The 25,698-nt window shown below is 37.4% G+C and overlaps 1 protein-coding gene across 1 annotated transcript in view; it reads left to right on the plus strand.

The window, feature by feature from the left end:
* The window catches only part of SCFD2 (sec1 family domain containing 2), a 432,813-nt gene that overhangs the window by 193,572 nt on the left and 213,543 nt on the right, over positions 1–25,698 (plus strand). Inside the window, exon 5 of the mRNA XM_045815929.2 lies at positions 834–1,083. Coding sequence (XP_045671885.2) covers positions 834–1,083 — 250 coding nt within the window. The remainder of the gene's footprint in view (positions 1–833; positions 1,084–25,698) is intronic.

Below are 25,698 nucleotides of genomic sequence, written 5' to 3' on the forward strand. Positions count from 1 at the left end.
GGGGCACCTGGGTGGCACAGCGGTTAAGCGTCTGCCTTCGGCTCAGGGCGTGATCCCGGCATTATGGGATCGAGCCCCACATCAGGCTCCTCCCCTGGGAGCCTGCTTCTTCCTCTCCCACTCCCCCTGCTTGTGTTCCCTCTCTCACTGGCTGTCTCTATCTCTGTTAAATAAATAAATAAAATCTTAAAAAAAAAAAAAAGAATACATTTACCATGATGAGCACTGAGTAATGTATAGAATTGTTGAATCTCACTATATTGTACGCCTGAAACTAATATAACACTGTATGTGAACTATATTGGAATTGAAATTTTAAAAATTTAAAAAATAAATGAAAATAAAAATAAACTTTGCTTTTGGAATTAAAAAAATCTATTCTGACTAATATTTGCTAATATAGAGAATATTAAAAAGAATATACTATAACATTCGAGGTAACTCTGAAAGAATGTCAGCATTCATTTAGGATATATAGATGCTGACATGTTCTTTCATATCGCTTTACAAATACATTTTTTAATTTAAAACTTCTGGTATCTGAAGTACTTAATGCTTATAAAACTAGTGGACTCTTACTTGTATATGCGATATATAAGGTCGTATAAAAGGGCCTGCAACTTCACTAGCTATGCTATAAACTAGATCATACCAATCAACCTAATGCCAAATTTCTTGCAGCGTTCTCTCCAGGACAAGAAACAGACAAACAAGAAGCAATCTAGTCAGTGAGCATCACAAACTTGTTGCAGCCATCTTTGGACTGATGCAGTGCCGTAATTACGTCCGTGTGTAAGAATGACATCTTTTCTTATTACCACCTTTTATTTCAGAGCATTGGGGAGTCGACAATGTCTGTTGTGTTAAATCAGCTGCTGCCCATGATTAAGCCTTTGAACCAGAGGACCAACGATGACTACAGCCCTGAAGAGCTGTTGATTCTCCTGATATATATTTACTCTGTCAGTGGAGAGTTCACGGTGGACAAAGACCTGGGGGAAGCTGAAGAAAAAGTGAAGAAAGCATTGGCTCAGGTCTTTTGTGAAGAGTCCGAATTGTCTCCTTTGCTACAAAAAATCACAGGTGAGTGTTTAATAAAAAAATAGAGGCAATAAACATCACTGATACAGAGAAGGGTTTAAAAATAAAGGCAGTTTAGGAGGAGGATGAAACTGTCTTCATTGGAGTTGTTTGGAATTTTATGAGGCCTGATGAATACCAGCCAGCCTTTAGGATTAGAGGTTTGCATTGCAGTATTTTTGTTCCAGCTGTAGTGAAATTGTCTTCTGATTGCCCGTCAGAACTCCTATTTTAGAGCCTTGTTAAAATAGCAAAATTTTCACAGGGTGTAATATCTTTAAGAAAAAATAACATGTGCAGCCTATTCAAAGGGTTTCTGTTGACATATTTTCTTTGAGATTGTCATTTCAGACTTAAAGCACACACACACACACACACACACACACACAAGTTTCCCTCAGATGTTATGCAACGTCATAAGATTGAAACTTGTAATTTTCAAGAGTACTTTTATACTTTTTGCTTCTCATATTTCATTTTGAATCTGAATTAATTGGTAGTATCCAAAATAATATCCAAACATCCCAGTAAAGAAGGCTATGCTGATTCGGGAAAAAGATATAGTTAAGTATCATACGCTCTAACCATTTTTACTTTTAGAAAGAACTGTGACATAACTCACAGAGACATTCATTTGTGTTTTTCTTATCAAATTCACTATTTTGTCTATTTTGTACAAAGCTTATTTCCATTAGTATGAATGGAGCCTGGGTCTGTTTAAGAGTGGAAATTGTTAAAGCTACGCACAAAACTTAAATAGTCTAAAAACATACCTCGTTTCCCTTCACTCATGAAAAAAACATACCTAGTTTCCCGCACACTCGTGTGTGTGTGTGTGTGTGTGTGTGTGTGTATGCGTATGTAGGCATGTGTAGACCTCTGCATTCAGAAGGGCTCCACTGAGGCACGTTATGTATTTCCCAACTCCTCCTCCTGTCACCCGTCGCGTCTCACTGAGGGGAGCGTCCAGACCGCTCCGAAAGAGGCCGTGTAGCTGTCCACCGAAGTGCCCCATGCATGTTGCTGGCCTTCGTGCCCACAGCTGACCTTTTCTATGTCTGGTTATGGAAAATGAAACCCTGACAAGATGGAAACCGAATGAAGTTTCCACAAAAATGAAACATTTCCTTGCCAACTTAAAATCTACTTAAGGGAAACTTGTGGAATTTGCTGGGATTTCATTAAGTTGCAGCTCTATATGCGACTACATGTGTTTGTTTGGCTATAAATGAATATTGACTTAGAAAGGTTTAATATGATTTATACAGTGCTTCGAACAGTAATTTGATTCAAAGTAAATTTGAATGCCAGAAGAATTTAATTGGAAGTTATTCTTAAAATGCATAATTTCAGAAACAGACAACAAAGATGGTTTGTTTTAACTGAGGTTCTTTGGAAGGCTTTTCTGTAACATTAGTATGTTGCTGTATTATTTTGGGAATTGAAGTCATGCTGGAAGAGCATTCGTTTAATACCCGCCCAAGGTGTTTATTGACCCAGCATTTCACTCTTTATTACTTTCTCTCTTTATGATTGCTGAAGATATTGCATTCTCGTGTTTTTTCTCTTGCTTTTAAATGTGATTTCACATTTAAAAACACTTTTGTATATTCATCTTTATATCAGGAAATTAATAAGTTTAGCAAATGAAGCTTAAAAATAAGAATTTGTGGAAATTTTGGTATTTTAAAAAATTTTAGAGACATCTTATTTTGTAATACGAAGTATTCATTCCTACCTAGACTAACTTTGGATGTACAGTGTAAACAGGGCGGGTAAGATGTGCTACTTAAATTTGCCATTAGTGAACTTACCAGTGGAATACGTATGCATTGCTCCACCTCTATGGACTCCGAAAGGACTTTATTTCTGAAGATAGACTTTTACTTGGCCATAGACTTACCCCTATTAAGTACGTTGGAGAGTCAAATGTTCTGAGACGTAGGATTTATGTTTACAATTAGGTGCTGAGGCAACCGTTTACATCTCAGGAAAAAAAGCACTAGGATGGCGTTGGGGTAGCAGTGACCCAATCTCGTAGAACAAGGTGGGATATCCCATTATATAGTGAAAGAATTGAATCGCCTTCCAAATCGCCTTCCAAATGCTTGGCCAGTCGTGGCACTAGGTTGGCCTGGCTTTCCCGGGAACTCGCGCTGTGTTACGTTGATGTTATCCCAGCTTGTAGTCTTGGCTTACTTGTTCCTGGGTGGCAGGATTTCTTTTATGGTTTGTGCACATTTTGGGGTTGGTGAAATTTGGTTTGAAACTATTATTGAAAGCAAGCAATTAATCAGTAGATTTCCACTTTTTATATTATAATTTTACTAATCTTAACATTGTTAGAATCAAGAAAACAATACTTTTTCTGTACTGAATACTCAAGCATGTGATCATCACCCAAAAGTGAAAGGATCAGAATTTGAACCCAGGTGTTCTGGATCTGGAGCCCAGGTCTTTAAACAAGAGATTCTACACCTGCTACAAGCTCACTTCCATAACCATTGCATTTATGATAGTTTGTAACTCACGCTTGCTTACACTTACTGTTTTATGCCATGTGTGCTTAGCCATTCCATCACGTTCTTATTTTACAGTGAATTAATATCTGGTTAATATTGTAGATATCACCTGTTCTTTTTACTCCGTCTATAATATACTTACAGGTGCTTCCTCATGCCCTCCTGTTTTTGTGCATGTATTCTCTTTGTTTCTGCGTTGCTATTAAGAAATTAAAATATTATTTCTAGTCATTGAAATCTGTTGGTTGTCTAGCTTTCTAAAATAGGAGTAGCAAACTTAAATTCTTTTTATTTCAATGATATCTCTTGACAATAATTGCCCTGTGTTTAAAATTCATATTTCCTCTTTATTTGTTGAATATGTAATTTACTTTTGGCCATTTCTTTCATTTCTCCTTATTCTTCCCTTTTTTGGAAAGCACAATAAAAAATTGTAATTGGCAAAACATACCAAAACTTAAGCTTGGTCAATGGCAGCATACTATTTTCCTTTTGATAGCTACTTTTAGGGAGAATGGTGGGCAAAAACTCTTTTCTACTCACACAAAATAACAAGGACTGGCTCCCTGGGTGTCAGGGATAGGAGCTGTAAAAAGAAAATTGGTACCGCCTGAAAATGTCATTTACTGTGCTTTCTCAGCCTTGCTAAGTTCAAAGAGATTATCAGTTTCCGTGTATGTTAGTGTTTGCCTGGCAGTCACAAGAGAAAACAAAGGAAAACTATTTGAACTTTCTTCAGAGAATGAAGTCAAAGTTCTAATTTTAAAGATCTGTGTAAACTTGGAATGTCATCATAGAGGGAGGTGTATCAGATAAAGCATAGAGCTTAGATGTAGAAATTCTTTATTCAAAAGTCCTGGCTCTGTCATTTCCTAGCGATGTGTGTTAGTCACCGAATCGTCCATCTTTGAACCTTGATAATAAATGTAAGTGCTGTATTGATGACCACTCAATGATTTTACTAAAAATAAAATGATGTGATATGTGTGAGCTAATTTCCAGTCATGTACAATGTAAATAAGTAATCTTCTCCCATGGGTGTTGTTATTTCGATAGCTTCTAGCTATCATGTAGGGCAGTACTTCCCAACCTTAATCACATTGTGACACACACAGACACACACGAGTATGCTTGCATAGTGTACTCAGGTAAGTGGACAGAACTTTTTGGTCACGGGCAACCAGCCCTGGGCCTTTGACCTGTCCAAGCCCTTCTTACCTAACCTGTGAACTGAAGTGAAGCAGCTTGACGCACATGTAACCTAACCTATTAGGAGCAAATCAGTACTCCAAGGGTATGTTGGTCAGAAGGTTCTGGAACCAGAAAAAAAGGAAAACAGAACTTGTGTATAGTTTTTGACACCCAAAACTATTTTGGAAAAATTTCTTTTTGGTGAACAACTTTTATGTTACTTATTGATTTATGTCCCTGGGTTTTTATAGTATCTTTAAAGGAAAGGTCAATAAGGGCTAGATCTCTTGAGTTTAGTGTAAAGCTAGGGAATGAGTGATTCAAAGTATTTTTTAAAAAAGCAAAACTATAGTTCAAGATAGAGGCATGATAATACCATGGAAACGGTGTTTATATTTATTATACTCTTACTCTTCTTCCTGTTGGTAATTTGGGATTATCACGTATTATATCATTAATAAGGATTACACCTGGGTATGTGTAGTGGGAGATTTACCAGATTAGCTTAACAAATAGGGATTTATTTTTTCTCAGCAGGAATTTCAGAGATAGGCAACAGAAGTCATGTTCTTTCTGGTTCCTTCCTTCCTTCCTTCCTTCCTTCCTTCTTTCCTTCTTTCCTTCTTTCCTTTCTTTCTGGTTTTGTTTTCATGGTCACGAGGTGGTCACTCCTCCTTGACTTATTATGTCCATGCTTTAGCTGATAAAGGAAGAAGATTGGAAGTAAGAGGCATGTATTAACAGAGGCTGCCCTTTTTCATATTAGGAACACAATAACATTTCTCCTGTCCTACGTGTATCGTTGGCTAGAACTGGGTTTCATGACCACCTCTGGCTCCTAGAGTATTTTTCTGGGCATCTCTTTGTCATGACCAAAGTCATAGTTCTGTTACAAGAAAGGAGGTGAGAATGGACAGTAAGTAAAGAACTTGTATTTGCTGCAGTTATCATTTTAGGCTTCCCTGATAGGAAAAATTGTAAGGGAAGATAATATACTGTGAGGTGGAGTGATGCCCAAGGTACTTTAATCCTTGGTACAGTTATAATATTGAAGTTTCTTTTACAGTATATACTGGAATAATGTGCTATTGTGTGCTAGTATCACTGGACTTACATCACGAATATTTTAACCCTATCAGTGTTTGTTGAATATGTCTACATACCTGGCGTTATTCCAAGCACTTGAAGCACCAAATCCCTGGGGGCAGTGGTGGTGGAATGTAAAGGCTCTCAGAACAGGATTAGGAGTCGTGTGTCTAGGTTTTAGTTCTGACTCTGGATCTTAGTAGTGGTGCCAATCATTTAACTTCATTTACTCTCAGTTTCCTCATAAATCAAGTGGAGATAGTAATGATAGTACCAGACTCATGAGATAAACTAGTCAAAGTGCTTGGTGTGGACCCTGGTGCATGTGCTGTCAGTGTGTGCTCTTCACATCGTTATCATTATTTTTATCATCATTGTTATTTTGTTGCCATCATCATTATCGTCATCAGGCACTGGCTCTCCTCAAAGAGCTTACAGTCATTTTAGATATCAGACGAACACACAAGACACTGCAGAACAACATGTTATCCCATATATAATTAAACACCCAAAATCTGTGAATTTGGATGCTCTGATGACTTGGTTTTAAATGACATCTATGAACAAAGAACTTCAAGCTACCGTGTTGGGGTTTGACCAGATAGAATCCTGTATAGAAAAGGATTGGGAAAATAACAGGTAATAGCATTATTATAGTATCTGGTAATTCTGATTAATACTATAGTGTTTAAAGCACTTTTATACCCAGTATCTCCTTCGATCTGAAACAAATATATAAGTTTGAGCCAATAAGCTTACATGTCAAAAAATATACCCTAAACACTTGAGCCCAGATGAAATAATATCTATGGTGCTGAGTTCCGTTTGAGATAATTTATTCACAAAATCAACTGCTAATGTTTCAAATATGGTTTGTGACAAAGAGTCTAAAATTGTATCTAAATTTAAAAATAGTAGAGTTGCGGTTGTCACTATGTTACCATTTTTCCATGGTGATTCCCTTCTTAATAAATCTTTTTAGGCAAAACCCAGGCACACTTTTGGTAGGTCCCATCGTTGCCAGGGTTTTTATAAGTGTAAAGACTCATCTGACATGAATTATTATGTTTTACAGATAGAAAGGTTCTTAACAATTATCCAATGTATTCATTTTGCAATTGAGAAAATCAAGATCCTGAAAGGTTGACTGACTTGCCTCAAATCACCAACCAACAGCTTGGTCAAGGATGGGACATGGATGGGACCACATCTCCTAATTTCCAGTGTAGAATTCTTTTTACCTGATTAGAGATTCCCAGCTTTTGGCCTATGTATCCCTAGGAAAAAAAAAAAAAATTGGACATAGAGCAAAAGGTTCATGGATCCATGTGTGCTATATGCATTATCCATAAACTAAGTATTACTCTTCACATATAAATATGCAAGTATTTGTGGATATCATGATTTATAAAATATAAATTCATTTAAAGAGATTACTGGGGTTATAGAATTTTTTCCCTTGTATCTTTCAATTAAGAGATACCAAAAGCATGATTATATGGTATCCTCATACTTTAAATATGTTTGAAACCATGTGTTACAATAGGAGTCTCAAACTCAAATGTTTACAGGGGCCAGCAAGTAATATAAATAAGTAAAATGGGTTAAGTTTTAGAAAAACAATATTGAAAATGTGATGACAATTAGCAAAGGATATTCAGTCTTTTTTGTTTGTTTGTTTTTAGATTCTTTTAATTTATTTCAGAAAGAGTGAGCGAAAGAGAAAGAGCATGAATGGGGGGGGGGAAGGGCAGAGGGAGAGGGAGAGGGAGAAGCAGGCTCCCTGATAAACAGGGAGCCTGATGCAGGACTCGATCCCAGAACCCTGGAATCATGACCTGAACCAAAGGCAGATGCTCAACAGACTGAGCCACCCAGACGCCCAAGGATATTCAGTCTTAATAGAGAGAGTGATAGGGAACGGCAGGGACTGTGTCAAACTGGGGATCCTCTGATTGTTACCAGGAGAGCGTGAATCTGATACTCTAATCTCTCAAGAAACCAGGAATATTATTTTTTAATGAAATATGAAGAGTGAATATTGTAGAAGGAATGTTGCTTAAGTTCTTCTCATGTGAAGATGTATTTTTTTTGCTAGATGTGTAGTTGTGCTTCCTTTGCCACAGAATTCCCAGTACTTTTACATAAAATAATGGCAGGATTCCTGTTACTCTAACTGGAATAATCAGAACTGCACATTGATTTGGATAAAATGCATAAATTGTCTTCATGATGGACCATGATTTTTTAAATCATCTTCAGCTTCATTAAAGTTTCATTTTATGGGATCTTGTTTCCTAAGGTTTTTTTCTCTCCATCCGTTCTCATTTGTCCAATGCCCTTTTTAAGGTCGATCACATATAACAAATGAGGAAAGGCAGGTCCAGTTTGGAAAGCACTGTTCTTAAGGACACTGGGAAGATAGTGAGTTCTCGAGTAGTTCTCTTGCATTCCCTAGAGGAAACCTAATAGAGGAGAGTCTCTTCATCAACTCTGAATGAGGAAGCAGTTCGTTTTTCAGTGGGTTGTGGAAGGTACCTCATGGTACTTTCGGGTCTACTTTCCAAACGAAAAGCATTTTTGTGCCCTTATCCGTAGTGAAACAAAGCCACATTCTACAGCCAACAGTAGAAATCTAGTTGCAATGATTTATGACAGCTTTCCTCTTTTGAAAAGCTCAGGTAAACATAGACTATATAAAATTATTATTGCTATTCGTGTCTGCCACTTTATTATAAAAACTTTCGTCTCTGTTACCACAAGGCATGGATGTTTTATTATGTTAGTAGAGATATGTCTTTCAAACAAAGCATTTTTCATAGTTGGCCAAGTGCTTTTCCCATCCTTGTAGAAAGTTAGTCTTCTTAGTAAAATATGAAATACTTCCAAACAGAAAACTGTAAAAGATGAGGAGCCAATAAGAAGTTCTCCTCTTATGCTTCCTTTACTGTAGCACCTCTGCATTCTTTCCTCATCTCACAGGTTTGCCTCAGTAATTAATCAAATTTCAGACTGTGCATTTCTGCAGATTATTGCTCCTGAGGGCACTATTCCAATTGAAAAACAGTTTTCAAAATTTCAAAACTCTTTCCCTTGAGAAGTTGTTCCTTAAATCTTAAGTATCCCTCCTGGTTTGGCAATGACAAGGCTGTTGCTGTGGCAACTGGAAGAGTGATCCTAAAAACTCATTACCAACCTTCATGTTACCCACACTTGAATGAAAACTTTAGCTCATTACAGTAGGTGACAGTGTACAAAACCATGATTATGGAATCCACCCACTCAGCTGGAAAAGTTCAGGAAGTAGGGTAAAATTTATTTTAGAAAGGATTCTACCTTATTTCTTGGTTCTAATTTATGGATTTTCAGTTATTGTGGCATTCCAATATTGGACTTTTCATTAAGGAATACACCTTCCTTTCTAATGTTTCAGATTTTTTGTTTCAGGGCTGCCAGAAAAAAACAAAATGAAAAACAATTTTAAGACTGTTGTTTCCCATTATGGTTTGCAACACAGTTTGGTATAATAAGGTCTATTTTTCCTCTTGATTTCTAAGATTTCTGCTGGAAACTCTGATGAAGAACATATGTCTGCCCTAAATCTCTCCCATGAGAAATGTTGGAACTGTTACATTTAGTTTTACTGTCCAACATATTAAAATAGTTAACCACAGCACTTATTACAAAAAAGCTATATCAAGTGAAGTTTAAAATGTTTATTTCATATTTAAAATATATCACAAGCTGTGTAGAAAGATATTTAGATCTGTCTATTAAGGTAGCTAACTAGTTAAGCATTTTGCTAGCATATTAAGGGATCACTACAAATTACTTTCTCAAGTACTTAATTTTTCCATGTCACATCATAAAAACAATCATTCTTAACTAAGACACTGAAACAGATATTCTTGCATTGGTATTTATGTATGCACAAATGTGTAAGACATACTGTCCATATCACTAATTTTTGTCTGCACATGATGTCAGTAATAATGATTGTTAATGTTATGGATGGATATTAATTATTGCTGATTCTTATTGCACATTACATGTGGTATAAATTTCTCAATCATGAGAAGGAAAAATGGAGTACATGGAATACAAGAATAGTTTTCTTGAACATGTAGCTATGAATGAAATAGGAGAGATGGGGTGCTGTGGTTGAAAAGGGTGCAGCTGTGGGGGAGAGGGTGCTAATTTTTACCCCTAAATATGCTCATATCATAAAGCTAGTATGAAGGTTAAAAGACAAAAATAGTAAAACTAAATATGATCATAATGATTAATTAAGGGATACTCAAGATAAAAAGATTTAAATGTGACATCAAAAACATAAAATGGAGGCAGGGAGAGTAAAAATGTTTAGAATAGGATCGAACTTAAGTTGATATCAACTTAAAATAGACTGCTAAAGATATGAGCTGTTATATGTAAGCCTCATGGTAACTGCAGAGCAAAACCTATAGTAAATACATAGAAGATGAAGTGAAAGGAATATAAACATACCTCTAAAGAAAGTCACCAAACAACAAAGGAATACACCAAGAGAAGATGAAAGGAACAAAGAGGAGCTACAAAAATAGCCAACAAACAATGAACAAAATGGCAATCAGTAATACCTGTCAATACGTACTTTAAATGTAAATGGACTAAATTCTCCAATTAAAAGACATGGGAAACAAACTGAAGGTTTCAGAGTGGGAGATTGGGATAGGCCGGTGATGGGTATTAAGGAGGGCACGTATTGCATGGTGCACTGGGTGTTATACACAAGTAATGAATCATGGAACAGTACATCAAAACTTGGGATGTATTGTATGGTGACTAACAACATAACATAATAAAAAATTATTATTAAAAATAATAAAAAATAAAAATAAAAAGTCAATATAATTTACTGTATTAACTAACTAAAGAATAAAAATAATATGATCAATTCAAAAAAAAAAAAAGACGTGGAGTGGCTGAATGGATTTTTAAAAAAAGTGACCCATCTATATGCTGCCTATAAGAGACTCACTTTAGATGTAAGGAAATACACAGACTGGACATGAAGAGATGGAAAAAGATACTCCATGCAAATGGGAACCAAAAGAAAGCTAGAGTAACTGCATTTATATCAAACAAAATAGACTTTAGAATAAACTTTAAAGACAAAAAAATGGACTTACATAATGATAAATAGGTCAATCCAACAAGAGAATGTAATATTTGTAAATATTTATGCACCTGATATAGATGCACCTAAATATATAAAGCAAATATTAACAGACCTAAATAGGCAGAAGTAGATAGCAAGACAGTAGTAGGGAATTTTAATACGGTACTTACATCAACAGATTATCCAGACAGAAATTCAATAATATCAGCATTAAGGGACACTTTAGAACAGATGGATTTAACATATATATACAGAACATTCCATCCTAAAGCAACAGAATACACATTCTTCTCAAGTGCTTATGGAACACTTTTCAGGGTAGATCACATGTTAAGCCACAAAACAAGTTTTAATAAATTTAAAAGGATCAAATCATATCAAACATCTTTTCCAATCACAATGGTATGAAACAACATATGAAATCAATTATAAGAAGAAAACTAAAAAAAAATAATAAATATGTAGAGATTAAACAACATGCAACCAACAACCAGTGAGTCAATGAATCAAGGGAGAAATTAAAAAAAAAAAAACCAAAGGAGAAAGAAAATAATAGAGACAAATGAAAATAGTATATCAGAATTTATGAGCTATAGCAAAAACAGTTCTAAGCGGCAAATTCATTATGGTATATGCTTCAAGAAATAAGAAAAGTCTCAAACAACCAAGTTTCACACCTCAAGGAACTAGAAAAAGAAGAACAAATGAAGTCCAAAGTTAGTAGAACAGGGAAATTATAAAGATTAGGGTGAAAATAAATAGAGATTAAAAAGGCATTAGAGAAGAGCTGGTTCTTTGAAAAGATAAACATATTTGACAAGCCTTTACCTAAACTCACGGAGAAAAAGAGAGGACTCAAATAAAATAAGAAATGATAAAGAAGATGTTACAACTGATATTATAGAAATAGAAAGGATTATGAGACCACTATGAACAACTATATGCCAAAAAAATTTCAGAACCTAGAAGAAATAGATGAATTCCTAGAAACATACACTTTATCAAGACTGAATCATGATGAAATAGAAAATTGGGACAGACCAACTACTAGGAGGAGATTGAATCAGTAATCAAAAACCTCCCCCAAAAACAAGAGTCTAGGACCAGACAGTTGAATTCTACCAAACATTGAGAATTAATACTAATCCTTCTCAAACTCTTAAAAAAAAAATATATATATATATATATATATATATATATATACACACACACACACACACACACACACACACACACACATAGAAGAGGAAGGAACTCTTCAAAACTCATTTTCAAGGTAAGCATTGCCCTGATACCAAAAGCAGACAAGGACACCACAAGAAAAAAAAAAAAATTAAAGGCCAATATCCCTGATAAACTTAGATGTAAAAATTCTCAACAGAATGTTAGCAAACTGAATTCACAATACATTAAAAGGATCGCACATCATTATCAGGTGAATTTATTCCAGGAATGCGAGGATGGCTCAACATCCACAAGTAGTCAAGGTGATATACCACATTAACAAAATGAAGGATAAAAATTGTTACCATCATCTCAATAGATGCAGAAAAAGTATTTGACATAATTCAACTCCCATTTATGATAAAAATTCTCAACGAAGGGGGTGGAGAAGGAATGTACCTCAACATAATAAAGGCCATATATGACAAGTCTGCAGCTAACATTATACTTAATAGTGAAAAGCTGAAAGCTTTCCTTTAAGATCAAGAACAAGACAAGGATGCCGGCTCTCACCACTTTCATTATACATAATATTGGAAGTCCTAGCCAGAACAATTAGGCAAAAAACAAACAAACAAACAAACAAAAAACAAAGAGAAAAGAAAGAAAAAAGGAATCCAAACTAGAAATGAAGAAGTAAAGCTGTCACTATTTGCAGGTAATGTATTATATATGGAAAATCCTAAAAGACTCCATCAAAAAACTGTTAGAACTAATAAACAAATTAAACAAAGTTGCAGGGTACCAAATCAAGACACAAACAACCAATGTTATGTTTCTATACACTAAAAACACTGTATCAGAAAGAGAACTTAAGAAAATAATCCCATTTACAATTGCATCAAAAAGAATAAAATATGTAGGAATAAATTTAACTAAGGAGGTGAAAGATTTGTATATTGAAAACTATAAGACATTAATGAAAGATCGAAGAAGACACAAATAAATGGAAAGATATTCATGCTCATTGCTTGGAAGAATCAATATTGTTAATATGTCCATACTACCCCCAAACAATTTATAAATTCAGGGTAACCCCTAATAGAATTCCAAAGGCATTTTTCAAAGAAATAGAATAAATAACCCTAAAATTTGTACAGAAACACAATAAAACCAGAATAGCGAAAGCAATCTAGAGAAAAAACAAAGCTATATATATCATGCTTTATTATTTCAAACTATATTACAAGCTCTAGTAATTAAAACAGTATGGTATTGGCATAAAAACAGACACATAGGTCAATGGAATAGAATAGAGAGCCCAGAAATAGACCTATGCATATATAGTCAATTCATTTACAACAGAGGAACCAAGAATATACACTGAGTAAAGGACAGCCTCTTTAATAAATGGTATTGGGAAAACTGAACTGCCACATGCAAAAGAATGAAACTTGACCACTGTCATACACCATACACAAAAATTAACTCAAAATAGATTAAAAATTTGAATTTTAGACCTGAAACCATAAAACTCCTAGAGGAAAACATAGGCAGAGGATTCTTGACATAAATGTTGGTGATGATTTTTTTAATCTGACACCAAATGCAACAAAAGCAAAAATAAATAAGTAGGACTACGTCATACTGAAAAGCTTCTTCACAGCAAAGGAAATCATCAACAAAATGAAAAGATGATTTATTGAATGGGAGAAAATATTTCAAATCAAGTATATGAAAAGGGCTAATAGATATATATAGAACTTATACACCTCAGTACCAAAAAAAAAAAAATCACATTAAACAATGGGCAGACCAGATGTCCATCAACAGATGAATAGATAAAGATGTGGTATATATATACAATGGAATATTACTCAGCCATCAAAAAATTGAAATCTTACCTTTTGCAACAATGTGGATGGAACAAGAGGGTATTATGCTAAGTGAAATAAGTCAATTAGAGAAAGACAATTATCATATGATTTCACTCCTTTGTGGAATTTAAAAAACAAAACAGAGGATCAAAGGGAAGGGAGGAAAAAATAAAATAAGATGAAATCAGAGAGGGAGACAAACCATAAGAGACTCTTAACCTAGGAAACAAACTGAGGGTTGTTGGAGGGGAGTTGGGTGGGGGGATGGGGTAGCTGGGTGATAGGCATTAAGGAGGGCATATAATGTAATGAGCACTGGGTGTTATATACAACTAATGAGTAACTGAACTCTACCTCTTAAACTAATGATACACTATATGTTAAATCATTGAATTTAAATAAAATATTTTTTTAAAGATTTTATTTATTTATTCGACAGAGATAGAGACAGCCAGCGAGAGAGGGAACACAGCAGGGGGAGTGGGAGAGGAAGAAGCAGGCTCATAGCGGAGGAGCCTGATGTGGGGCTCGATCCCAGAACGTCGGGATCACGCCTTGAGCCGAAGGCAGACGCTCAACCGCTGTGCCACCCAGGCGCCCCTAAATAAAATATTTTTTTAAAGGGCAATAAGGGCAGAATATCTGAATAGACATTTTTCCAAAGAAAACATGCAGATGGCCAGTAGGTTCTTGAAATAATGTTCAATGTCATTTATCATCGGGGCAATGCAAATCAAAACCACAATGAGATACCATCTCACACATTTTGGGATGGCTATCATCAAAAAGACAAGAAATAAAAAGAAAGGGAATAAGAGAATTTCTATGCCTTGCTGGTGGTAGGTAATGGTGTAGCCACTATGGAAAACAGTATGGAGGTTCCTCAAAAAATTGAAAATAGAACTATAGTATGAACAGCAATTCCACTTTTGGGTATTTACCCAAAGAAAATGAAAACACTGACTCGAAAAGGTGTATGTACCCCTGTGGTCATTGCAGCATTATTCAAAATCATGAGGATTTAGAAGCAACTTAAGTGTTCATTGGCAGATGAATGAATAAAGAAATTGTGTGTGTGTATAATGGAATATTATTCAGCTATAAAGGTATGAAATCTTGTCATTTGTGACAACGTGGATGGACATTATGGGCATTATGCTAAGTGCAAGAAGTCAGACAGAGAAAGACATACCATATGATCTCTCTTACATATGGAACCTAAATAAACAAACACACAATAAAACAAGCTTATAGATATAGAGATTGACGGTTGCCAGAGGTGAAGGTTAAGAGGTAGGAGAAATGGGTGAAGGGGGTCAAAAGGTAAAAAATGAAAAAAAGAAGAAAAATAGCTTAGCAGGGAGGGAGCCTAATTTTTACTCCTAAATATGTTCATAGGTACGTAACCCAAAAGTAAGTCACTTATCTTGCTTTGAACTCAGGATCCTCATCATAAAATGAGAGCCTTATTAGGTAAATCTAAGGTCTCTTCTTTCTCCATCATTCTATGGTTCTAGCTTTATATGCTTTTTATTTTTATGTGAATCAGTATACTCCCTTCCCTACTTCTTAATCAGCTTCTCCTCAATACATTCTGTCTTTTTCAGGATACCATTATCATCTCAGGAGGGAAACAGTGGAGTCACTGACTCAACTTCACCCCATATAGCAGTTGGCTACTCCCTGCAGCCCATCTCTATTGTCTTTGAGACGCTGTTTACATCTCTGCAAAGATGCTCCCTTACTCCAGGCCCATATTGGCCATGGCCCTCTCTCCTTGTCTCCCCACCCATTCATCACACCAACTGATGCCAGGCTAATATTCTTAAATTTAATTTTATATCTTAATACCTTTACTTTATAGTTTTTCTTCCGCTATTACAGTCAGACTTTCTCATTGTATTAAATTTGGAAATGGAAAGAACAGTGTAGAGGCCACATATAATTTTCATTTCATTGAGTACTGATGAAAAACAGATTTTGCCATTTGTATTTACTCTTCTGTGAATTGCCTGTTCATTGTCTTTTCCTTTTTTCCTACTGTATTATTCATTTTATTCTTAACGATTTAAAAATTAGAGCATTTGGAATATTAAGGTTATTAACACTTAGTCATATGTTTTGCTAATATGTTTTCTGAGTTAGTATTTGCCTTTCATATTGGCTTATCCGGGAAGCCCAGAGATAGAACTATATTTAGGAGAGTTGGGGTAGGGGCTCCAACAGTGTGATCAGGACTCTTTGCATCTTCTAAGCTTTTCTTCCTTTAAAGTATCGGCCTCATTTTTTCAAATTATAACTGCCTCTGTGGACTTCTCCTCCCTCCCAGCCATTTCTGGCTTATGTCATTCCAGAATAGCAACCCAGGAAAAAGAGAGAGAGAGAGAGAGAGCGCTTTTCTGATCAATCCTAGGAAACAAAGTTGACTGACTTTCGACCACTGTTGCCAGCAGAATGGGGTTTCCTCTGGCCGTGCTGAGTCATGTGGTCATAACTGTGTTGGGAAGCAGGAGGGAGGGAGGCAGGGGCAGGGATCTGGAGAAATGGACAGTAGACTGTGATTGACAGTCCATCATTAGCTCTTAGAATGGGCTTTGGAGTGACTCCACAAAGGAAGGGATACTAGCATACAGTCCTGACATACTGATATATGCATCTTGAGAACATTCACTAATAAGCCAGTTTTTCATCTTTATGATTAGACAAATACAATTATCTTGTCTCCCATCTCTTGAGTTTGATATTTTACCTGTAAGTGGACCAATATGTCATTGACACCTGAATAATGGCTTCGAGAGTAAGAATTTGTATACCTAAAAATAATTGTCCAGAATTTTCACTAGTGCCTTAGAAAACAGTATCAGAGCAACTGTCAACTAAAGTAATTCTTAGAACTAAAGCTGCTTTCACCATGTGATTGCCCCTCAAAACTCAAGTAGCAGTAATTGTGCCTGTCATGCATCGCTGTGTAATTACTTATAATTCTTAGAATATGAACTTTAGAAGGGTAGGGATTGTCATTTGGATGAATCGCAAAGCTCCATTCATGTTATATGTTCTTAAAATATCTATAATTGGATTTTTTTCTGATTACAGAAATCATTTGTTCATAGAGTACTTTAAGAAATACAGAATAAAATTAAAAATTACCCATAAACCCACTACCCAGAGAAAACTACTATTAGTATCTCGACATGTATTTGATGTTCTACTGCTAAGTAGAAATTCAGATCCCACATATGCTTCACAAGTAAAGGTATCAGGTAGGATTTTGTTTTAAACCTTTTGGACAGTTTCTCTATTCAGGTCACAGTGCCTAGAATAAGGAAGGTGCAGGTGTATTGTCAACATAACGTTTGTAAAACCAACATTGGAAAGGAAGTTGTTGGGAATATGAGTGCTGAATCCCTGCCCCAAGTCCTAGGAAACAATGTCCCTCAAAAGTAAAATTACCTCTAATCACAATATAAAGGAAGACCCTGTAAGCCCAAAAGGTGGTTCTTAAGAACCTTGGGTAAAAATAAAAACATTTAGGTACAAGCAGTTCAGCCTAAAATTGCAGCAGAAGAAAATTAAAAAGGGACACAACCGGCTGTGGGCTTTGACTTGTATTAGTTTATTATGTGAGAATAAAAGATTAATATTTTAAAAACCAGAGGGAGAACATATGTGTACAACCATGGTGATAGTGGTTTGTATTTTGAAATTTAGGCTTAAATGTAACCAGGAATGTAATTCCCGTAGAAGCCTGACTTTCTGCCTTCATGTGTTGCCTGTTTATTCTGTCTTTAGCACCTGCACTGAATTGGTCCCAAAAGGAATGGTAATTTTCACTGAAGTGTTTATAAAATGAAACCCCCTTCTCCTTTTTTTCCTTTCATTTTAAACACGAGACATATGCCTGCACCTCTTCGTCAGGCTCTTGACTTGTTGCCAACCCAACAGAGAGCCATCTGGAACAGGAAACTGATACGACACAGTGCTCATTAACAATTTACATTTTCTAACATGCAAATGGTTTGGGGTTTTAATTTTAGAAGCTGTGGTTTTGTCCAAACGATACTCTAATATAATTGGGCTCTTTATTTCCTTATTTTTGTTGTGGTAGTGAAGAAAAACAGTTAAATCTGGCTTGTTCTTTTCATACCGTATTGTAGGATTTGGGGTTTCTTCACTATACAGAACACCAGTTTGCAAAGAATTCAATCTTTGGCCAAGAAAGGTTTCTTCAGAGTTAAGATGTGGTTGGATACTTTCTAACTGGGAATGCAGACCCTTTCTGTCAAAATATAGAAACAATGCATGAAGTAAACAATAACACTTTAGTTATAGTTCACAGTAGTTCGGACATTTCTTTGATGTACGAGAAGTGAAACATATGTTTTCATCTATTTAAAAAGCTTACAATGCTTTCTTAGAGTGCTTAGGATTTTGTTCCCAGAAACAGATTTCAAGGCACGAATTGATTCTGTAATTGTATCTTTATTATTAAACTTTAATCTTCTACTTACCATCCCCCTGCTTCCTTCCTCCCTCCTAATCTCACACTTGTAGGAGAGAAATCAGAAAACTGGTCACCTTGGGAGTCTGTACACTATATTCCTGATTATTTCACATTGTTCTCCTTGAGAATGCAGAGCCCAGACAAAATGACATCATCTAAGGTGAGGATTGCCTTTTATTTTATTAAAGGATATGTAATGGCTTTTGACATTCGAGAGATGTTAGCATTTCAGAGCAGCAGCCCTTCCAGATATTAGAATGCAAGTGTTGAAGCCGTTATATATCAGGGCAGCTATCTACAGAGTTTAGAATAGAACAAAAGCCACCAGGGCATATTTGTTGGAACTTTTTGGTAGGGTATGTGCAAATTAACATCAAAATATCAAATCCCTATTACTTCCTTACTGATATAATCTTTGCAGTTTTTTCTTGAGCTAATTTATGCCTACATTTATTTTAAATTCAGATTCAACATGAAAAATCAGTGATAAAAATCTGGGAATATTTGTGTGTGTATGTGTGTTTTGATTTTTTTTTTTTAAGGACATGGCTCTTGTTTTGTGATTTGGCACTGACAAAGTCAGTATTTTGCTTAAAATAATAGAATAGCGAAAAATGGACATGATCAGGCTGAAAAAATCTGGGTCATTACTCTCCAGGGTAGGGAGGAGCTAGAAACGATTGCCATATAGTGTGTTACACCCACGATGTTCTCTGTGTCTGGACCAAAGCGACACGCCCTCTGCACTGGGCTTTCCAGAGCGATAGAATGTCATTTTTCTGTGATCACCTTCTCACCCTGGAGGCTGTTTTATTCTTTTGTACCCTTTGTTCCAGCCACAGGCTTTTCAGTTCCTTAAATGCATTACAATCCCTCTAGATTTGAGGTCCTTGCAAGAGCAGTTCTCTCCAACTGACTCCCCACTCCAAGCCCAGTTACCCCCTTTGGAGCTTGGTTCAGCCTGAAGGCCCAGGGTCAGCCTCCTCTGACTCCCCATACTACTAGCCCAGCGCTCCTCACCGCTGTCTGTGTCTGAAGTGAACGGTTTGTTATATATTTGTACGGTAATTTGATTAGCGTCCGCCTCCCCTCCCAGGCGATAACCTGCATCGGTTTTGCTCACCATTGTTTCTCAAGTGCTGGCTGTGCTTGGGGCATGTGGAAGGCGCTTGAGTATTTATTGAATGAATCAGGGAATAAGAAAGATGCTCTGACTCACCTGCAGTGTTTCGTGTGACACTGCGCGACACGGCAAACATGCAGCTCTACCGGAGGAGCTCAGCTTTGGAGAGTAGAAAGGTTGGCTGAAGGAGACAATGGAACATCCTAAGAAGCCAGGACACAGAAATGAGAGTTCTGAAATCCCATCGTTTGAAATACAGGGAAGAAAATATTTCACGCAGTGAGAACAGATATCAGCCATTAATAAGGAACTGTTGTTTTGTGTTTTAATATCTTTATGCTACCAGATTTTAAAACGTGGAGGGTTTTGGTTAAATTGTTGCTTTCCCCATTTCTCCTTATTTTTTTCATCTTTGTTGCTTTGCTCTTCTTTCTCATCTCCTCGTCTTGTTTTCCTGTCCAGCTCCTGAGCACACCATTCAGCCACACCTGGGGTGCAAATTGTTTTTATTTTTTTAAGATTTTATTTATTTATTTATTTGACAAAGAGAAAGAGAGCGTGCACAAGCAGGGGGAACAGCAGGCAGAGGGAGAAGCAGGCTCCCCGCTGAGGAGGGAGCCCAATGCGGGACTCGATCCCAGGACCCTGGGATCGTAACCTGAGCCGAAGGGAGATGCTTAACCGACTGAGCCACCTGGGCACCCCCAAAATGTTTTTAACCTTAACTTTTCAACCTCTGGGTCTCTGACAGTTCTTCTCCAACCTGAACATAACAAAGATGAACTTCTGTGGCAGTTCTTGGCCTGTGGAAGAAACCTTGAGGGGTAGTAGAGCTTCCTCTTAAAATGGTGTTTCTTGGGAACCCCACTTTCTCTTCCATGCAGCTCATACTCTGTAGTGAGGTGGGCAAATTACTTGTCTTACCACATAAGGCAGCTTCAAAGGACCCGTTATATGAAGGAAAGTAAATTCCATATGCGCCATTTCTTGAGAACCAGTAGGATGTCATCTAACATAGTCTGGCTTTTTAAATGGGCAGTTCTTCCACCTTCACCCCCTTCTCTCTTCTTTCCTCTCTTCTTTAACCCAGCTACGAGCAGGAGTGGCTGTGCATCTGAGGGGTGCTGAGTATAAGAAGGGGACAGGGAAGGCAAGGTGTGTGCTATCCTGGGGTTTGTTTTACATGAGGAGTGTCTCTCTTCTATGCCACAGATACTCCTTAGTTTTGACTTAACCTCTCAGTTTTCCCTCAGACCCCCTCGACATGCTTCTCATCCCTTTATCCCCAACAGTAGGAATATCTGTGGAGAGTGCCCAGTTGTAGTCTCTCTTAGCTAACATTTCTTAGCATATCTGTTCTCATCCAGCTTCTGTGGTCCCTCCTAGCTGCTCTGCCAAACCCTCCCAACCTGGATGGAACCATTTTTCCAGAAATGTTTTCTAAAACATCTTCTTTTTGTATAACCTCTGCACCCCCAGCCCCACCAGTAATCAGGCCCTAAACCATGGGAGTCAGTCATGAAATCAGCATTCCTAAATCACAGTATTATATTAGGTATTCAGTGATAAGGAAGAGGCTTAGAGTATATGTTTAATCTAAAGTGGAGGAGGGAGTTTTTGCCCCCAACCCCATGTATCTGTTTGTCTCCTTATGTGTAACCTGGGGCCCCATTATCAGGCATGTATACCCATTGATAGAACCATGAACATGCATCCTGGCTTCTGAGTTTAGCTTTTCAACAGCAGGGGCCAACTAGCCTGGGCACCACCTTTGGCTTTTTTCGTATATACAGGAGGATATGTGACAACTTTCTGTTGCCTACAATGAATTGGGAAATTGCAAAATGCTAGTGAGGGTGAATGAGAATGAGAAAGGTTTTAGATGGAGATAAAAAATATGAACCCTTCTTTTTCTCTCTTCAGGGTTTAAGTAACTTTATTTCCATCTCTACAACAAAGTGTTTTCCAACTGTGCTATATTTTCATACCATTTCCTATACGTAAAATGCATCCCCTGCCCCTATTCTTACCTGTAAATCTCCCACCTATAATTTCTTTTTTAAGATTTTATTCATTTGAGACAGAGAGAGTGAGCAAGAGAGAGAGCATGGGGGGAGGGGCAGAGGGAGAGGAAGAAGCAGACTCCCCACTGAGCAGGGAGCCCACGGGGCTCAATCCCAGGAGCCTGAGATCATGACCTGAGCCCAAAGGCAGACGCTTAACCAGCTGAGACACTCAGGCACCCCTCCCGTCTATTCTTTAAGGTGTAACACATCATCGTATTCTTATCCCTCCCCTAATCTTCCCAACCCGCAGTGACCCTTGCCCCTCATTACTAGTTGATGACAATCCTAGGACACTTCAATTTGTTTTGCCTTATACGGTTGCTATTTGTACATGTGTGTTCTTCCTACCTGGTGATTTTGGCCAAGTTACTTAATCTCTCTTTACCTCCACTGCTCCATCTTTAAAATGGGGATATAATAATACCTGTCTCATGAGAGTGCTTTCTATAGCACTTAGCCTATTGAGCTAATGTTATCTCTATTGCATTAAGCTTACTGAGGGCAGTAACCCTTGCATTTTAGATCCCATTTTAAAATGGTGGTGCTGAATGAAGAAATGGATAAATACTGGGTTTTGACATTTTCATGATGCTCCCCACTTTCCTCCAGTCCTACACTTAACTTGGTTCAAACTAAATGGAGACTATACTGACAGCTCACCCTTTGGGGTCTAGAACTGGTTCTGAGATGTATAGGTGGTGATAGAAGTATTTCATAAGGGTGCCTATTTTTGTAAATATCTTACTTTAAAGAACTCTATTTGCTGTATTGCAGAAGAATTTCCCTTTTATTACTGATAAGCCAAAAACTATAAACAATATATCATCTTCTTGGCAGTAAATCTAGATATTCTTCCCCAAAGCCACTTTGTTCATCTAAAATTGATTCTCTTGTTTTTGTTTCACAAATATATATTTGGTACTGAAATATTTTTTTAATTTCATAAGGAAAAAATATTTAACCAATGCATAGTTATGCTTGAACTTACTTTCTTACACTTCTTTTTTCTGAAGAAAACCTTATGGCTGGGTTATAATCACCTGACCCTCAGCTTTCGTTGGCCCAGACAGGTGTACTTGGACTATCAGACACCAGTGCATTTGCCTACATGAGCAAAAGAGGACTGATAGAGTTGGTCTCTCTTTCTCAAATACTTGGTCCCATGTTCCTAGCACACAAACCAGCACAAATAGGAATTAATGTTTATTTTACACCAAAAATGTCTAGATACAACACCAAAACTATCTTGTGGGATAATCTGGCTACCTGGGCTCACCGTCTATATAATACAGTAAGATGTTAGGCCCCCTAATAAGACAGAGCCCTACTCCAGCAATATTCTATTCCAGTAGGCTTATCATTGACGCACACAGGCCTTTGGTCTCCTGCTCCCTGGGATGGGAATTCTTAGATTGTTGTTACCATAGATGTGCCTGTGAAGATCTATTTGAATTCTTCTCTAGAGTAGTGTCCAAGCAGGTCTGCAAACCAGCTATGTTAGAATCACCTGAGAGAATTGTTCAATATATAGCTTTGCAGGTCCTACCCCAGACCTACTGTATCAGAAAGCTGAGTGATCAGCTCTGGGGATCTGAATGGAACTGGAGCAGTGTGTTCTATCTGGAGACCCCTCGATCAGGCATCAGGAGAGGTTTTACCTTGAGATATCATCCCGCTCGAGATATCTAGGACTTCACCCTCTACTCTGAGTACTTAAACGTGGTCTGGGGTCATCAAATGGGGTGGGATGTGGCTACTTGGAGTGGTCAGTTGCTTCAGTCTTGCATATAAGCAAGCATCACTTCCTACAGGCACTCAACTGATGGTGTCCGTCAGTGCACATCACACAGTTATTAAGTGAAAGAGCTAGAATTCAGACCTCGGCCCCTCTGGGGTCAAGGCCAGATGTCTTCATGTCTGCACTGTGTTGCCTACCAATTCCAGACTAGGCTGCTCCAGCCACTCCTTCCCACCTATTTATTCTGTTTCTTTTTCATTGTTTACTGTGACATAGCTGTTCCATTTGATGGCTGAAGTTCTTGCCAGGACAGAGTTTTGCTGGGACTCTTTCTTCCTGTTTATGGTGAGTGAGCTGGAGCTTGTCAGCATGTCAAGGTTCCGAAGTCACAGTCCAGGATTCTTTTTCCTGCAAATTTTTTTATTTGGCACCAAAGTAAGTGAGTCTTGAGAAGTTATTCCTTGGGTGATCCCATTAGGTCAGAACCTGGTTTAAATGGATAATATGATGTGATGATGGCAGCTGAAATATTAAAAGCAACAACGCATTTTGGAAAAGAGGATAAGAAAAATGAGACCAATCTTGGTAGCTACTTATATTAGTGTTCTTGATTAATGTCTGCTTCTAAAAGAATCAAATTGCTAATGCATCTCTAATCACTGTACCAGTCATAGCCAGTTAGTTGTATTTCTGTAATATTACACAGTACACAGGCAGGCCTGGTTGGAATGTCACTTTCTTCCACGAAGGGAGTCAAGATTACATGTCTTGCTCCTTCTCTCCATACCTCATCTTGCAGCCCACCATCCTGGTTGTGACCAGGTCACAGCAGAGCATTCGCTCAGCTCGGCCAGTAAGTCACAGTTGGCTCTTTTGTGGACTTGTAAGGGACCCCAAGGAATTACCCATGACAGCATTCTTCCCAGTTAGGCTGCGTCTTTCCTACTACACTTCAGAAGCAAACCGGATTGCAGATTCATAACCAGCAAGGCTTAGCTGTTCTGTGGTACTGTTGTGTTTGGCCTACTCAGTGTTTGTGAAAATTTTCAAATGAAAGCCAAATTAGAACCCTAGAGAGTCTTCACATTGCTGGAGATAAATACATTTTATTTATTTATTTATTTTCATTATATTATGTTTAATTAACCAACATATAGTACATCATTAGCTTTTTATATTGTTTAGTTTCTCTTTGAAACTATATTTTAATTTCTCTTTGAAAAATGTAAAGAATGGCAGGAATTGGTTGGAACTGAGTCATGGCTGCCCCTTAGAAGGAGCCTGTGTTCTCCAGATGCCCCTAGCATCCATCCCTTGCTTCGTTCTCTGGTAATACCTGCAGCCCCCAGATGCAGGGGAGCTCATGGCCTCCACCTTACCATCACTGCTTTGTCCTTTCTCCACCTCCCTGTTCATAGAACGAAAGAACAAAAAGAACAGCAGTTTGCAGAAGGTTTGCTTATCATTGTGTCACTTTTTTATGAACAGAAACTCAAGATGCACACATTTCTGAGTGTCTTTAGGGGCCTAGAAACATATCAAGCACAGACTGTGGCACATAGTAGCCCCTTAGTAAACATCTGTTGAATGACTGAATCTGTACTACAAGCCACAGGTGCTTGGGGACTCAGGGTCATTTGTTTGGCTGGAAGAGGAGACATCACGGGGCAGCTTGGGGATATTAATGGCACTCTTAAAATACAAGCAAAGCTTGGATGACAGCTAGCAATTTTTCAGTTTCCATGAAATACAGCACTTTATTTTTATTTTGTGATGGAATACCTTGGCCACTTTATACTTAAGCCCTTGTGGGGACATTAAACTTTAGTGACCTTATAAAATTTCAATAAATTTTCTTTCTTCTCATGCAAGCAAAAAAGTCTTCTTGGGTTCAGTTGAGTCTGACAGTCTCCCTAACCTGATACTGCCTCTCTCCCAGTGTGGGCTATGAGATAGGGACTGCATTCCACATCTCTCTTGTCTCTCTGCTCCAGAGACATTGGGAGTTAACCATGAATTCTTGTTTTGTTAATAACATGCAGGCTCTGCCCTACCAGGTCAAATAGACATTATTAATGCCACACTGTCACAGTACTTTGGGACTAGGATTCCAAAAGATTGCCTGAGTTTGAATCCTGGTTCTACTCCTTATTCATTGTGTGGCCCTGCAAGGTATATGTCATTTC

Source organism: Ursus americanus, chromosome 8 (genome assembly GCF_024610735.1).
Source record: "Ursus americanus isolate L20-20 chromosome 8, mUrsAme1.1.p, whole genome shotgun sequence".
Lineage (NCBI taxonomy): Eukaryota > Metazoa > Chordata > Mammalia > Carnivora > Ursidae > Ursus > Ursus americanus.